Source organism: Toxorhynchites rutilus, chromosome 2, assembly GCF_029784135.1.
Source record: "Toxorhynchites rutilus septentrionalis strain SRP chromosome 2, ASM2978413v1, whole genome shotgun sequence".
NCBI classification, from domain to species: domain Eukaryota; kingdom Metazoa; phylum Arthropoda; class Insecta; order Diptera; family Culicidae; genus Toxorhynchites; species Toxorhynchites rutilus.
The window spans coordinates 285,918,979-285,936,081 of NC_073745.1; the positions used below are offsets into that span (position 1 = coordinate 285,918,979).

The 17,103-nt window shown below is 40.1% G+C and overlaps 1 protein-coding gene across 1 annotated transcript in view; it reads left to right on the forward strand.

Annotated features, from left to right (window-relative positions):
* Positions 1-494: 494 nt before the first annotated feature.
* Positions 495-17,103, forward strand: part of LOC129765249 (neogenin) — a 371,600-nt gene continuing 354,991 nt past the window's right edge. The window contains exon 1 of the mRNA XM_055765355.1: positions 495-1,280. Within this exon, the coding sequence (XP_055621330.1) occupies positions 1,130-1,280 (151 nt within the window). The 5' untranslated portion in view covers positions 495-1,129. The remainder of the gene's footprint in view (positions 1,281-17,103) is intronic.

The window sequence follows — 17,103 nt, forward strand, 5'->3', positions numbered from 1 at the left end:
ATGATTGTTTCGTACCATGTGAAAACATTTGAAAAAATCACTTGGCATCGCTGAATTAATATTGCATGAGCTATCAAATTTTGCTCAAAAGTAAGTTATAAAAATTTAAATTTCCATCGATATGATTGTTTCGTACCATGTGAAGACATTTGAAAAAATCACTTGGCATCGCTGATCCTGGGATCGAATTCCAATAGGACAAGAATTTTCATCGCCATGTTCAACATAATTTCTCCACATACGCAAACCTTGCCAGATTATAGCGGGTAATCGCCTGACACAAAGCATTGACATTTCACCGGTACGCAAGAGCAGCCCTGCGCTCGCGTCATATGTCGATTAGATATGTTTCTTTGCGTGATTCTTCTTCGCTGTATTTATGCTATCGTACTTCACGGCGTCGTGTATACAAACCCAACAAAACCAACATACGAACAAGCAAAGAAAAAAAGGTAAAGAAATATCAGTGCTGTATATGCGGCTCCGCAGCAGTCCTCCTCGGGTGTAGTAGTGCTGCCGTTCGGTTTGCTTCCATTCATTCGCAATATGGCCGGCTCGGGAGTAGGATGCTGTTGTCGCTGTCGGCTGTCGCGTAACGCGTAAAGTCCCTTTGGTGCATAGAAGCGTATAGGGCACTAGTAAGGGTAGGGTTCGGTTCGGTTGGGATCGAAGGAGAAAAAACTCGATATCTCGACTCCAGAAGGGGATTTGTTTGTGAGCGAAGGAAGGGCAGCAGAAACGAGTGATACCAGAAAAAAAAGGTATTGAAAATTGTGGTAAAAGTGTTAAATTACTCGCAACTTAAAAGTGCAAAAATCGCTGATTTTGTGAATGAAGGTTCGATTAGAAGTGTGTGGTTACCGATCCGTAGTGTCTCTGGCAAGTGCAGAGGGAAAATTAAAGGATGAAGTTTCGTGATTCGGCCGTGTAAGGAGTGATTTTTTCTTCCTTGAAAAAAAAGGAGAATGTTGTATTCGTGCTTTTTCCGTGTTGCTGGGTTTCTGGTTGCGGATTGAAGAGAAAGAGTAGTGGGCGAGGCAGCGAGGATAAAGAAATTTCTGAGGAAATTTGTATGTTTTCCTGACCGTGTTTAGAGTGAACTTGATATAGTGTTCAGCTGAAAATTGAAATGATAAATATGTTTGCAAATCGCAAGGCACTTCGGAGCTTGCCGGCAGTCACAACTGTGGGCAGATATGGTGCAAGCAGCCGACAACGGAATCTAATCATATGTGGAATTGTCTTTTCACTCATGTTTACAACATGTTACAGCAGTCAAGGTAAGCAACAGTAGGAGTAGTAGAAAAACAGCAGCAATATGCATGTCACAACAAAAAAGAAAAATGGATTATTCCGAACAACGTTTCAATCGTTTGAACGGGTTCGCCAGTGTTGTTTCGCAGTGCAAAGAAGAAATGTGTGAATGAAGCCCGAGTCAGATCAGTATTTACTAGTCGTGCATTTACAAAAACATGCCGAGCAATTCCGAACGGCCGAAGACGGAGCGTTATCGCATACTAATCCAGTTGTAGTTTGCCACACTCTTGGTAGTAGTGTTGTTATTGAATTCTTTAATGGCTTTGAAACAAAAAAAACACGTTTTAAGTGGGACCGTGTAAAAATAAGAACACTGGACTGATTCTGTTGATAAGGAAAAATTTCTTTTTCGTACTAATAGTTTCATAAGATCATCGAGTTCGGTTTCAAGGAAAGTTAACCGAAACCTAGAGGCTATCGGTTCAGCAACACCAGTTGAGGGTGTCAGCCGGTTGACCGACTAGCTTCAGCACATTTGTTACATGGTCACAGCGCAAAAAAAGTTCCCCATTCGAGAGAGTGTTGCAATATTCCACATCTATCCACTGAACCTTTCCGACAACTGCTGGAAAAATAAGTTCACCCTCTATCGGGGAACAAATGTTTTTTGATTTGGCAATTTATCAGACTAATTGCATTCGGTAATTGCATTTGAATACTCTCCCGATCATAGATTGAACAAAATTTCATTACCCCGTGGAGCAAATTCCGCTAATGGAATGCGCAAGAAGACCACATCTCCAAACTTAGACGCGCAGTGAAAGGTTTGCTTCGACACAACGTTGGATCAATTGTTGATGGGCCCCCAGTTCAATAGCAAGCGTCGAAATGTAACAGAAAACAGTGCAAGAAGAAAAAAAAAACCAGCGCTAACTGACCAGCTCCCACAAATGGCTATTGATCGCAATCAAGATTGCGTAAAAGGAAATTCAGTAAACGGCTCGAGAGTGGCGAGATGTGCGAAAAAAAAATGCACACAGAAACTGAACTGAATTTGTCGCGCGCGTTGTGCGGGGAAACCAGTTCCGTTGTTTTGAAACACGAGAATAAGCCCCTCAAATGTAAGAGAGGACAATGCTCGGGTGCATGTCTTCTTCGGAGTTGCGGACGAATCTTCAGGTTGCACTGGAACACGGTGGGATGCTGCGGAGATCGATCCGTTAGCGCGAGGAAGCGAACTTGCCATACTGTAAATATGGGAAATTGAACAGATAGATGTTTCGAATCGCGAAATGACACTCTAAAGTGTCTGTCAAGCGTGTTTTTCATATAGGGATGTGAGATATTTGACCATGATAGTTGGAAGAATTTCACGCAAGAATCTCTTGTGTCAATTTAATAATGAAGGGGTCGTAGTCAGAATTACCTAGAATTGGTTTAATCCCTTAGCCTACTATCTAATTTCCAAGTACAGTGGAACCTCGATTATCCGCGAGTGGATGATCCGCGATGCGGTTTATCCGCGAAAACGAGTTCCATAGTAATGCTATGGACTTTCCCGGAAATTATCAGTGAGGTGTAGGATTTTGCATTGTTGTTTTTGTCATTACTTTCACATTATTTGACTTCTGGTGTACACAACCTTATAGATGGATAGTTTAATGATTCCTTTATTGATAAAACATAGTTATCATGCTGAAATATTGTGTTTGCATCTCTTTTTTAGTCATTTATTGCATTTTCCGCGATTTTCGTGCCAGACTATTCCGTGGATAATCGGGGTTCTACTGTATACTCTACACATCTTCTGTGGACAGGGACAAAACACTCTCAAAGTCATAAAACGGTTTGATTTTCAATTTATGAAAATTGTATTGCGACTTATTCTTATCATTATCAGTTGAATCTACAGACTATCATGCAGACTATTAATCGTTGACAAGCGTTGACAAGTAATCGAACTAGATCAGAATTGTTTAATTAACCGTGACGTGAATAGAAGATGTTGAATTCAATTGCAGTCGAAAAACGTTTCATTTATTCACTAAGTGCACAAAACAAAAAAATTTCGAGAGAAATTTTTAAAAACAATTTTGGGCGAGATGAAGATCACCGGGTTTGCTGGTCTTCTATAATTTCATTTTGATTTCGTTAAGTTCAATCTAAATCCGTATATTTTCAACTACAGTTACCCAATTCTACAATCAATGCTATTTAAATTCAGCGCATGATTTTATCCTTTCTGTTTTTCATCATCTTGATTTTCTTTGTTTTCATTCCAACATTTTTCAATGCTACATCCATGATTAAAGTGACCAGATGGTCAGAGGTCTAAGGCGGGACACAGAAAACAAAACGTTATGTATATACGTTATGTGAACATAAACCATAGTTTAGTGAGTCTAAACTGATCAGTATCATTTCTTTCTGAGTATCGGCACTCAGTTGTGATTTTTCGGTGGTTTAGATTTTGTTTACGCCCGAATATCATTCGCTCAATCAGAGCATTTACGCCTGGCAAGCACGATTCAAATTCTACAATTTTCTTCAAATTACCGAATAAAATGCCCGAAAATTCCAATTCATTTTTCATCGATTTTAATGTTAATGTATGCATTCAATAAATGGACTCATTTCGGATGGCGATGAAAGATAATTTATGGGAACAAATTTTCCTTAAATCTTACGTTTATTAAGTCTACAACAAAAATGATTCAAGGCTGTTGATTCACAGCAGCAGCACTGTCAAGCAACTTGATGATTTTTCCAAACTGTAAGCTCCACCCCACAGCTAAGGAGTTGGACATCCTGAGGCACTTTGTGTCCGCCAGATATAGCCGATCTGGTATTTACAATATCATCTCTTTGCCGTTCCTTAAGCCGGGAGATCGAAGCAACCGGCCAAACGGTGGAGAAGAATCTGGCCAAAATGGACATTTTTATGCGGAAGCGTCAGACGAGACCGGCTGTGTCTGAGCAGTAGGCAATCACCAAGAAGGACTAGCTTCAGGTGCTGGTGAAAAACTTCTTTCCGGCGAAAGAAGTGAAAAACTTTATTACGTGCTGATAATGAAAGACGAGACGTACTTGATACTAGAATTCAACGAATGGCAGGGGACCGGGTACTTTACGTTCCCCAGGTAAGCGATGACGTCGAATATATCATCCATATCAAGTTCTCGAAGAAGGTCCTTCTCTGACAGACGTGAAGGGAATGTCCAAGCTGCTCTTCTTTCGAGTCATATGGTTAACGGGGAGATATATAGTACGAAGTATTTGCCGGAGTTGGGAAGGTGATGTGGTCTTTATGCCGAACCTGGGATCAGCCCATTATGCCAAAAGATCACTGGAGGATGGATATTACGCGGGACGTTTTGTTGAAATGTGGGACTGTCCCGCGTAACGCGGGTCGTCTGGTCAGTTTATCCATGTTAGTTCTCTCGATCGCCACTGGGAAATGCTTGAATCGTCCAATAGTGTTTCTTTCACTGAACTTTCTGAATATCCAAGTAGTTTTTCAGTATCTCTTTGCAAGATAACACTCCAAAAACCACTCAGAACAGCAACAGAAAATCCGAACCGAATCGGATGTGTGATGTCGGCTTTGACAGCTACCGCTGACATTAAATTTTTTACCAAACCCGGAAACGATGCTCGAATTCACGAAAATTAATTGATTTATTGATAATGTTACCAATAAGTAATTCGCGATTGGAGCCGATCTGGCGTGGAGGTAACATCCATACTTCTCACGCTCAAGATCACGAGTTCAATTCTCACTCCCGACATTCTTCCAAAATGGAAGGTAAAAGTGACGAACCAGCCAGAAGCGTTGAAAGTCACTATAATACAGAAAAAAAACAAAATAATTCGCGGTTTATCAGTCGTTGTGCTAGCGATCAAATGTCAGCGACAGTGAAACTTTCCAAAGGCTCTTTCTCAAGGCCGAGTGTTTAGTTTAGTTTTCCAAATTGGCCTTTTTTATGCTAGAGGCGGATGAACTTAGAAAGCCTCTATAATTCAAAACATCATCATCATTACACAAATAAATCCGAACCCGCTCCTAAATTCACACATGCTCTTTAAAAAAACATATAAATCATTCTTGTTCTCTCGGAAACAATACTCGAGATTTATGTAGGGTAACACGGGGTGATTTGATCATATGGGGTGATTTGGACTACCCCTTTATCTCAAAAATTACGGCTCAACATGGATTTTTTATAATGTCATTTCCTTCTATTGTTGAAGCGTATGTACCTAAAGTAAAAAAACTTTGGTAAAACTTCACAACTAGAGGCAACCGGTAGCATGAACACAGCAAGCACTTTGATCATCAAAAATGTGGGTTTTCCGATCGTGGTTTTAAGGTTTTTCCCGCTAATTAAACAAACTTTTCGTGTATTGTGCAGTAAAGTTCTGTTCGCCTACAGAAGAGGAACAATTTGATGTAGCGAAACTGTAAGTTTGATAACAATAAATGAAATTAATTGCATTTTAATTTTTGCGTGTTGTGTGGGGTGACATGGACAAGTTTCTGTGGGGTGAATTGGTCCTACAGATTTGATACTTTTCTTTGGTCTAATTGATTCTAGATGCCGCTGAATTACAAAAAGAGGATGGACAGACAACGTTGGAAGAAGGAGGAGCTTGAGAGAGCAATGTAGGCCATCGAGAACGGATTTTCTTTGACCAAGCATCAAAAGTGTTTGAAAATGCTCGACCAACAGTGAAAAGATCCATGCAGAATTCGAGATAGTGTCAATTCAACTTTTCTGGTCTGGAATCTGGCCAAGACACCTGGTATCGATCCCAAAACATTGTTGCTGGTTGTAACATTATCCCAAAATACTTTACATAAACATAAGTATGTTTTTCCGATGAAACACACACTGGACCAAATCACTCCACAGACAGTCCTCAAATTTTAATGTCCAAAAATGATCTCTTTTATTTTATGATATATTTGGTAGATTGAAGCTTTATATAATGATTAAACATTATTTATTGAGAGAAAACAAGTGTAGCTCAGTATATAATGTGACATTTTTTATTTAGACCGTTTTGGTTTGGAAATATTAGGCGATTTGTTTAGGTGGTCCAAATTCCCCCCTTTTCCCCTATTTATTGGCAATGTACATAGCGTACTCAATATGCATCACGAAAATTCTTCTCGTGCTAGACACATTGTGGCTCGGGGCGATTACATATTTGTTCCCCCATCACCATTATTTGAAAACGAATAAAATGAACAATCAGTACGTGGGATTTAATAATATTCAACCAATATCCACAAAACTGTTTGAAACCCAGCACGATAGTCCTATTTAATATTTCTCTTTTGCTATGCTTCTGCCTATCTGCCTGCCTCTGCACTATTCTTACTTCGCACATATTCTAAGAATGCATTCTGGGGCGAAAAAATTTGCACAATTTTTCGTTCTGTTGAACGAAAAATTGTGCAAATCCACAGCAAATCCACAGTGCAGTTTCTATTATGTGCAGCGACATAATAGAAACTGAGGTTGGCCAGAACGAGCACAATATGTATAGTGCCTTCACGGCCATCCGGCAACATGCATCAATCGCCGCCCAATCTTAACTTCGATGGACTTTCAACCATATTTTTTTTTTTATCCAAAATATATATTTTTATTAAGGCTCATATGGCGTCAACCTGACGGGGCCGGGAGTTCAATATTTCGACAATGTTTGCCTTATAACTATGTTAGTAATATGCAACCGATTACTCGCGGTTGGCTCGAGGTTAGTATTACAAGTGTTTTCGTAATTGTGATGTTGCTGTCTCCAATGCTCTGTACGTGTGCCCGACACGGGATACTTCCTTTTGGGATGCAGCTGACCATTAATCAGCAACGCCCCCTAGTCTGTACCCCATATCTAGCGTGGTGCGTCTTCTCGACTCGAGGAATCCAGGATAGAATGGTCACTAGCCGGCGCAAACATCAGCTCGTGTAGAGTTGTCATGAGCGGTACAACCTTTGGCTCTTGTTGAATGATCAGTGCACTGCACAACCTTTGGCCCGTGTATCTGTAAAGAGTGTGTGTATGTATTGCCGCGACTAAGTAAAATATTATAGATCGGATAGGAGGGATATGAAACAGGGACACAACGAAGGAAACATCATTAAACGTTGACATCGGCGTTTCTGAGGAACAGGTATAGATGAAGCAGAAGATCAGGATCACGGCTACCTAAGATATCCCGGACGGGGATATCCGATTGGCTGCCTTTTGCTCTCATTGCTCTAGAGAGCTGAGAGCGAGCAGCATGGAATCGGATACACGACCAGACAATATGCTCGATGTCGTGGTAGCCATCGCCACAATCACAAAGATTGTTTGCTGCGAGCCCAATGCGATAGAGATGCGCGTTTAGGTTGTAGTGATTGGACATAAGCCGAGATATCACGCGAATGAAATCACGACCTACATTCAATCCCTTAAACCAAGCTTTCGTCGAAACCTTAGGGATAATCGTGTGTAACCAGCGACCGAACTCATCTTCACTCCACATGCGCTGCCAACTAACGAGTGTGTCCTGACGAGGAATGTGAAAAAATTCGTTATAAGCAATTTACCTTTCAAAAAGTGTGCCTTCTGAATCGCCCACCTTAGCTAGCGAGTCCGCTTTCTCATTCCCCGGATTCGAGCAATGAGAGGGAACCCATGCTAAGTTAATCTTGAATAATTTTTTGACCAAAACACTCAATAGATGTCTTATTCTTGTTAGGAAATAAGATGAGCGTGGGTAAGGAAATCATGGTACAAAGACATAAAACTTGACTGAGGAGTCAGTTGGAGTAGATTTTCGAAGTTAGCTATCACCAATGGATTCATGATCTTGCAACGGATGAGAAATCTGTTGGATAATTCTGTGAATCGAAGAGTAAGCGGGGATACTCCTGCCAAGACTTCGAGACTCATCGTATGTGTGGAATGCAAACACCCCATTGCTATACGCAAGCAACGATATTGTATTCTCTCCAGCTTGAGAATATGAATCCTGGCAGCTGATCGGAAGCAAAAACTGCCATATTCTAACACTGATAATATCGTTGTTTTGTACAACTGAATGAGTCTCCTGGATGGGCGCCCCACCATGTTCCGGTTATTGTTTGGAGAAAATTGATTCTTTGCTGGCATTTCTGTTTCAAATACGCAATGTGTATTCCCCAGGTACATTTAGAGTCAAAATATACTCCAAGGTATTTGAAAAACATCGAGTGCCTGATCGCTTTACCGGATAGGTGAAGCTGGAATTGGGCGGGTTCGTGCTTCCTAGAAAAAACGACCATTTCGGTTTTCTCCGTAGAGAATTCGATACCCAGCTTGAGAGCCCACGTGAACAGGTTGTTCGGGGTATCTTGCAAGGATTTTTGCAGAATGGCGGGATTAGTACCCGTGATGGAAATAACTCCCTCGTCTGCAAGTTGTCTCAGCATGCAGTTTCTAGTTAGACAATCATCCATATCATTGACGTAAAAACTATACAAGAGGGGGCTTAGGCAGGAGCCTTGTGGTAGGCCCATAAAACTGTATCGAGAAGAATTCAAGCTGCCATGATTGAAAAACATGTGCTTTTCTGAGAGTAAATTGTACAGGAAATTATTCAGAATTGGCGAAAGTCCACGATTATGAATTTTCACTGAGAGAATTTCCATGGAAACTGAATCAAATGCCCCTTTGATATCGAGAAAAACGGAAGCCATTTGTTCATTACGAGCAAATGCGCTTTGGATTTCAGAAGATAGCAGCGCGAGACAATCGTTCGTCCCTTTACCTCGGCGGAAGCCAAACTGCGTATTTGACAGCAAATTGTTCGCTTCAACCCACTTGTCCAAACGAAGTAGAATCATTTTCTCTAACAATTTACGAATACAGGATAACATTGCAATCGGCCTATACGAGTTGTGATCGCAAGCCGGCTTGTTGGGTTTTCGTATGGCTATCACTCTCACTTGTTGAGATTTTTATAGATTTTTGTGGTTTTACCAATATTTATGGATTTTTGTGATTCCAATAGTTCGCTTTTAATGCAGTTTTTGGGTCAAGCAGTAATTTCATACCACTTCGTTAAGCCAGTATAGAAGTATTAACGCTCAAATCCTTGCACCTCAAACGTAACGCTCTCGTTTTCTAAATTTTAAACTTACACCCCAGTACAGATGCACAAATGGTGTAGTTCATAAATACAAAAGCACTCTCCACCAGACAGCATGAAAATCGGCGCGGTACCTCCACCGGGCAAAATTGCATCACTGTGTGCCATATCAATCTTTCATTCTTCCTTTGTTTTGAGCAATACAGCATTGGAAAAGTCTGCTGTCTGCTAGCTAGAGCAAGACTGTGGCTTGAATAATGATGATCATGGTTTAAATTCTGACCTTGAAAAAGATCAATTTGGACATTTGGAAAGCCTTGTTGCCGACTGGTCGACAACTGGATGGCTGATGAATCGTGAATGCTGCGGAATTGCGAAATAGAATAGGGAGGGGCTCAAATTGCAATGTTTTCTTTATCCACATTTTTCGTAGAACGAGTACTGTATTTGCTGTTACTATTTAATAAAAACTTGCCTTGATTAGTTTTTGATCGACTTAACATATAGTACGCATGATGATCATCGGCAAGTACTAGAACAGGGGTTTTCAAATTGTGTTCCGCGAAATTATAATTTGCTATAAAAAGTGCTCTGCTGTGTTATGCTGAATGATTCAATAAGCATTCGCGTCCGATTCCTGAAGCATGTCGAAAGTTTCGAGTTGATCGCATCTTCTTACATACTTGCTTACTTACTCACTGGTCCTGTGTCGGTTATCTGACGCATAGGGCTGAACGGAAAAATCTCCACTGCCACTACTAGTGAGATCTGGCCTGAGCGTCAAATGTTTCGGAGGCCTGCAAAGGAACACCGTGCTTTTCTGATTCGTGCAGCTGGCTATCTGGTGTCAAGATATTGGAAGGTTTTGACTTTCTCAATCTGCTGCCTCGATACCGTGAAACTGGAGGTATTATTCGTATTTACTTCCATCAACTTGGTCTTTGCGGCGTAAACTGTGAAACCATCAAGCATGCCTTGCAAGTCAGCTCCTTGCTGAACGAGCAAAACAAGCTTGTCGGCCCGGCGTGATCGGACCTTTACTCTATGCTTAAAGGATTCCATGGTGATCCACGGTTCCATCGCCAAAAGGAAAAGCAACGTTGTTATTATGTGCATAAGCAGTAACCCGTATAGGATCATACAAGATACCGCCGGGCAAATCTTACACGAGAATGCCTCGTACTGAGCGTCGATGACGACGATTCTCTGGAACGCTTCTGCGCCTGAGTGAGATACCGATATTTTCATGATAGAGTCGCTCACGCGCAAAAACAAACGAATACCATCAGCTAAAAAACAGAAAGATGGTGTCCAAGACACCACTGCATTGTTAATGTGGGACGTAGGAAATTATTGCCTACCAGCACAAATATTATGGAAATTTCAAAATTAGGTACTTCTTGGTACAAGTATTTGGTACCCTTGACCAGGGCCAATGACATCGAAATTTCTCGCAACTTCCTCGCATCGTCAGTTACTTGCTTCTGTAGCTCGTTATGGGGGAATACATCCTAGTGTACACAAATGCATGCAGATACAAGAATACCTACAGCTTACATCTATCGTCAATATGGATTTCGTAGGGCTGCTTCATTGTGTAGTCCGTATTAGTTAAACACATTCCAGTGTGCAACTGCATACGAGTACCAGTGTCCTCGGCTTACATGCATCGTCAACGAGTAGTAAGATTGTTGAGATTTGATAAATGCGTCAAAAGCATTTTGAGCTATAGAAACAAATTTTTAATTTAATGATTCAATTTAACAATCACCATTCGTAGACCTTTTATTTTCCGATTCGAGTTAATATCATACCACTTCGTTCAGTCGGCAAAGAGAAATAAATTATCTTAACTTTGTATCTCCAACGTAACGCTCTCGTTTTCGAAACTTTGAACTTACAGCACAGCACATAAATGAAAGTCGTAGTCCTATGTCACAACACGAATGATTCTGGACGAGCTTTGGGAACACCATCCCATAGGCTGCGATTCAGCTTGAGCTTGGGTAGACTGTACAAATCGTAGTTGCTCTCCGTGATTGACCTGAACCAGCGAAATTGCACAAAGAACACACTGAGTGGCGCATGGGAGTAGTAAATTATTCTCATTGTGTAAGTTTCGATTATTCGAGCTTTAAGTAGTCAATAACGACGCCAGCCACGTCCTTACAGTTACCAGGGGAAGGGAAGAAATGTTAGTATAATAATTGTCGCCCGAAGCCCAGAAGGGTCGCCTCTATGGCATGATTCCCTAGCGATTATCATGGAAGAGATAGTTGTTAGTGTGGAGAGGTAAGGATTAGGATTCACTTTGGTGAGTGATCTGATAAGGAGTTTGTCCATTTAATAATTTCCTTAATAACCAATGTACAATGGTCCAGGAGATGCATTTAAGTGGAAATTAGCTTTTAGAGCTCGACAGTTATTCTCTAGACAAAAACTGTCTTAGACAAAGTTGTTACGCATGATAGAGCGCTCGCTTTTATGTTGTCAAATATAGGGTGACCAAAATAAAATAAAATAATCTAACTTTTATATCTTTATAGATAGAGGTGAACATAGTTCGACAAATAAATGAAAAAAGCATGTTTTTTTGGGAATAAATATCAATAACTTTGAATAAAGTTGAGATATTGACAAGTTTTGTATCGAAAAATGTTTGTATTAGTAAACTCTAAAGGTCTTTCAAAGACAGTTTGCATGTAAAATTTGAAACATAAAAGTTAGAGCAAAAAAAAACCGTTTTTTTCATGGTTACCCTAACGTAACTTAGAAACAAGGCGCTATATCGGTTATTTCAAGAGATAGAGAAAAACTTTGTTCTACAAAGATGTCTCAAATAATTGGAGCTACAACATTGTCGAACTATGTTTACCTCTATCTATAAAAATAAGAAAGTTAGATTTTTTATTTCATCGAAAATTTTTGTCACAACATAAAAACGAGCGCTCTATCACGAGTAACAACTTTGTCTAAGACAGTTTTTGTCTAGAGAATAACTGTCAAGCTCTAAATGCTAATTTCAACTTAAATGCATCTCCTGGACCATTGTGCAATGTTAACAGCTATTACAACCATCCTCCTGAGGGATTTTGGACCCCCTACTCTCAGTTCTCAGCATTTTCAGGTTTTTTTTCGGACATGCTACTATAGCGATCTGTCATTCGCAGGCGGAGTTCTCATGGAAGTCTTGGTCCTTATTGGCGGAAAACTCTAGCAATCGATTTTCACAATCTTCTCTTGTTTTGTGCAATGCGATAAAAAGATGGTAATCGCTTGGGGCCAGCTCCGGACTATATGGTGGATGAATTTAAACATCTCAATCAAGCTTCTGGATTTTCTGGCGAGTCATTGTAGACATGTGTGGCATGATGGAACACAATACTTCTTCTGTTGGTCAGTTCTGGTCGTTTCTGGTCAATCGCTGGCTTCAAACGGTCCAGTTGTTAAAAGTAGAGATCAGCGATCTGACTTTCATTTTCATTTTCATAAAAGAAAAAGTGTAAAATGTACCTATTTTTCTCTTTGTTGACTTCCATTGTGACACCCTGTACCTCACAACTGATAAAACAATAAAAAAAAATTTGAATATTTTTAGTGTGAAATTTCGCTTTTACAACGAGCATAAACTTGAAATTGTATGATCGATATTACGCGAGAAAATGAATTCATTTTTCCCCAACCTAATATTTTGGAAGCTGGATTATGCGTCGGCATAAAATTTGCTAAAATTAATAGAGATTATATTTAAAAGATCAATGAAAATAGAAAAATAATTTCTACTTTGAAATTGTTGAAGGATTCCCGGAAAATATGTGATCAAAATTGTTTCGCTCTTGTTTAAACCAGTTATTTTGGGATATCATTTGTAGCTGCTGGAACAATCCTTTAGAACTGCATTATTATGAAGCAATTGTGTATTGTTTTTCTCGCAGTATTTTCCATGAGAGAAAACAGCGGTGTAAAGCATTAATAGTTCTGAACGAGGTCGATCAAAATTTGAAATTCTGCCAGGATTCCCTCGCAAAGTTCATGAATTTGGAACCGCTTTCACAGTAACACCCAAGTGCTCACTCTGGTTTAATTCATCCGCATCCCCGTTTGAAATACCAGTCCGCTACATCAGCCACCAACCAAGGTGATGATGCTTTTCATTGTGTATAAAAATAAGCTCCGCTCGGGGGCGACCGTCTGGTCGTTGGTTGGTTGGTGGGTTGGCCGGCGGTCCCCTTCTCTTATCACCGAATGCGTGAACTTGCGTGTGAGCGAGTCCACCATCCGACCAAGCGAGAAAATGCGGGTGTAAAAATAAAAAGACCGGAATCCACTGCGGAACTGGATGAAGCCGGGCTGGATGAAACAACAGTGGGCAGTGGGCAATAAAACTTATTGGAGCAGCGCGAGGCAAAGTGTCGTTTTGAAATCGGAATGGAAGCTGCTGCTGCTGATACCGTGAGATTATCGCGTCTTTGACTTATGTACTTGTGAGTCTTGGGAATCGTACACTACACCGGCTGAGTATAGAATGTGACGTGATTCTGTTTACGAATCACACAGCACCAGGAAGTGAAACGTTTAATTACGCTGAGGCTTGGCTTCGTTGGGAACAGATGGGATTATTGACCGGTTGAGTAACTCGCTGTCACCGATGCTAATCAGTCGTGAGATGTCGATTCTAAACGACAAGCAAATTAGTTTGAGGTTCTCACTCTGTCGCCTGCGTTACAGCCGAAGGGACGATCTCACTTATTGTTATGATATTTGGAATATGCTTCCTTTTGGTGCTGTAAGTTGTTCTAGTAAGTAATACATTAACTCACGTGGCTGAAAAACTTGACAAGTGTTGTTTCTATCAAATCTACCGCCACTTCATACGAACTAAGAGAACCTTGAGTACCTTTAGAACTTGAGTAAATATGTAACATATATGGACTAGAACGCTTCGATGCGTCATACAGGGTGGCAACTCAACCGGGAAAACCTGGATAATCGGGAAATAGCCAGATTTTTTTTCCACCAGGAAAAACCGGGAAATAACCGGGAATTTTCATACAAAACCAGGAAAAATTAGATGGATGTTTTATATACATTGATCATCAATCAGTCAGCCTTCGTTTACTCGAAAATTGCAAGGATATCGTTATCGGATTCGACGAAAAGTTTAATAAGATTTCCTAAAAGCAACAGATGAATGTTAGCGTTCGTTACTGGAATGAAACGAAGGGCACGGTGGAATCCAGGTACATTGGTTTCTAAGCTCAGCGCGTGCACAGGACTTGATCGACGGATTGAAGAAATGTTTCGAAGATAAACCTAGTTTGTTGAAGAGAGCGGGTCAACTCAGCATGGACGGTTCCCATGTTAATTGGAATGTTATGAAGCAGTTGAATGAAGAAATCCGCGGAATCCGAGGTAGCCAAAACAACGAGCTCACGAATATAGGTAGTTGTGGTTGTGGATGTTGTGCATAATTCGTTCAAAGAAGGAATGAAAAAGACTGGATGGAAAATAGATGAATTCCTTCAGTGCCTGTATAGCCTGTTTAAGAACGTTACATTAAGACGTGCGGAGTACTGTTTTGCGAAGTAAGATGGATCGAAAATCAGCCGGTGGCAGAAAGAGCCTTAGACATGCTGCCGTACCTTAAAACCTACGTAGCCGCAGTCAAAGCACAAAAGGAGCGTAAGCACAAAGATACACATCCATATTTCCGTAGGAGCTTTGCTGCTGTTTTCACAATCAATACCTTTAGAGTAGTTGCAGAGGCTATTGAGGATAAATTGTTGGGGACTAAATTAAGATTTTTTTTAACATCAGCTGGTACAGTTCAACCTTTTTTGACGAGCTTTCAGAGTGACGAGCCTATAGCACCTTCGAACTAACGAACCTTATCGAACCAGTAACGGATAAATTGCTCAAGCCTTCGCTTTTAAAAGGTAATCTGAAGTCCCGCATAAACGTTGATCTTTCTGATGATTCGTTTCTACAGGGTGTCGACTCAAAATCCGAAAATAAATTCCCTGATATTCCCTGATTTTCAAGTAATTTTTCAGACAAATTCCAGGTGTAGACTAGTAATTAAATTCTCTAAATGTATTTTAGCTGTAGCTCCTAAAACATTTAGTTAGCTTAAACAATGAAATTTAGAAGAACGTCTGTCGATATTTTCCAATAAATTTATTGTTTGTGATTTTAAATTGAGTTTAACGACGACTGATAAGTGTCGTCAAAGATTTTTAATAATGGATATACTAATACAGTTCAAAGTTATTTCGAAGGAGTCTCAAATACTAGTACAGAATGAGACATTTTCATTTTGATTCGGATCAGTTTCATGAAACTGTTACGATTTCAACGAAATGCTTTATCTCGCAATCTTTCGGGCCCCTTCTGTACGTTTTGCAAAATTTTCTCCGTTTTACCTCCAGAGATTCCACTTCTGTTTCCTGTAGCCGTTTTATTAACTTTGATTCATATGACGATAAAAGGAGCTCAACATCTTTATTATCCTTCCAAAATGAAATATAGCATCATAAACTTAACGCATAGCACAACCGTTTCCTCCCACATATTTTCATAAAAACATTCGCTAATGGAAAAGCCCTCTCAACGTTGAGGTTTCTAACGAGAGACAGAAGACCATTTTGGCTAAAAACTTCCGTAAACCTGTCCTTTTCAAAAATGGCCCAGTCGTTCATTTTTCGGATCATAGTGAGCAAACTTGTTTATGTGGCTAGCAATATTCTTTCAATGATAAATCTGCTGGAGCTCCACTGATACGACCAAATCCGTCAAATATCAAAAAGCCAATAGTCGAAAGCTTCTCGAGTCGTTTTCCCTCCATTTTTGGAAAGATCAAGGATACATGGATTCATGCCTCGCATCTTAGACGAAATTTCAAGATTTGTCAGTAGTGAAATTTTGGCGAGTATTTTTTTAAATCCTTTGATGAACCGTGTAAAATATGCAATCCGAAGCTACCCAAATTCAAGAGCTTTTTTTTTCTTCATTTTGAAAAACCAGTTGTCCATCGTCCATCGACACAAAAAGAAGTGTGTTGAAATATATAGTTCCCATGCCTTCTTCAAAAGCTGCAAGTTCATTCCTAATGCTTGAGAATGTCCCAAGAACAGTGACGTCATGTAACTATTCACCAAACCAAACCTCTTCTTCATCCCAAAATCTGACATTCAGATCCATCTGTAGCCTCTTTGTAGTCTTGTTCAAAGACTCGTCGAAACCAACGACAATGTATATCTTACAATGTTTCATCGAACCAAAAAATCATCGTAAAGCTCATTTTATCACGCCCTAGTTAAACCTTCTCAGCTTCCTGGTTGTTATGAAACATTCTTCTCAGTACAACCATGTATTTTTCAGCAGTGTGGAGTGATTTGTGCTACATAACTGAGCACCACGGGAGCTCAGCTCTCGTAGTATGATTTTCAAGCATTAATTTATCGATAGTTTTCGAAGAAGAAAAGGAAGGGAATTGGTTAAAGCTGAACGGCAGATACTGATGCCAAAAATGCCAGAAAAACATCGCGTAAAAGTAAAAGCCGTCTAATTTTGCGCTGCTTACCCTTCGGAAGGACTAAGTTCACCTACAGGCAAAAGTAAACCGAAAAACCTACAGAGAGTCAAACTAGTCAAATACAATTTCTTTGGTATCATTAACTTTCTAATTTCTGCAATAATCAAAATTCTAATTGACAGAATTT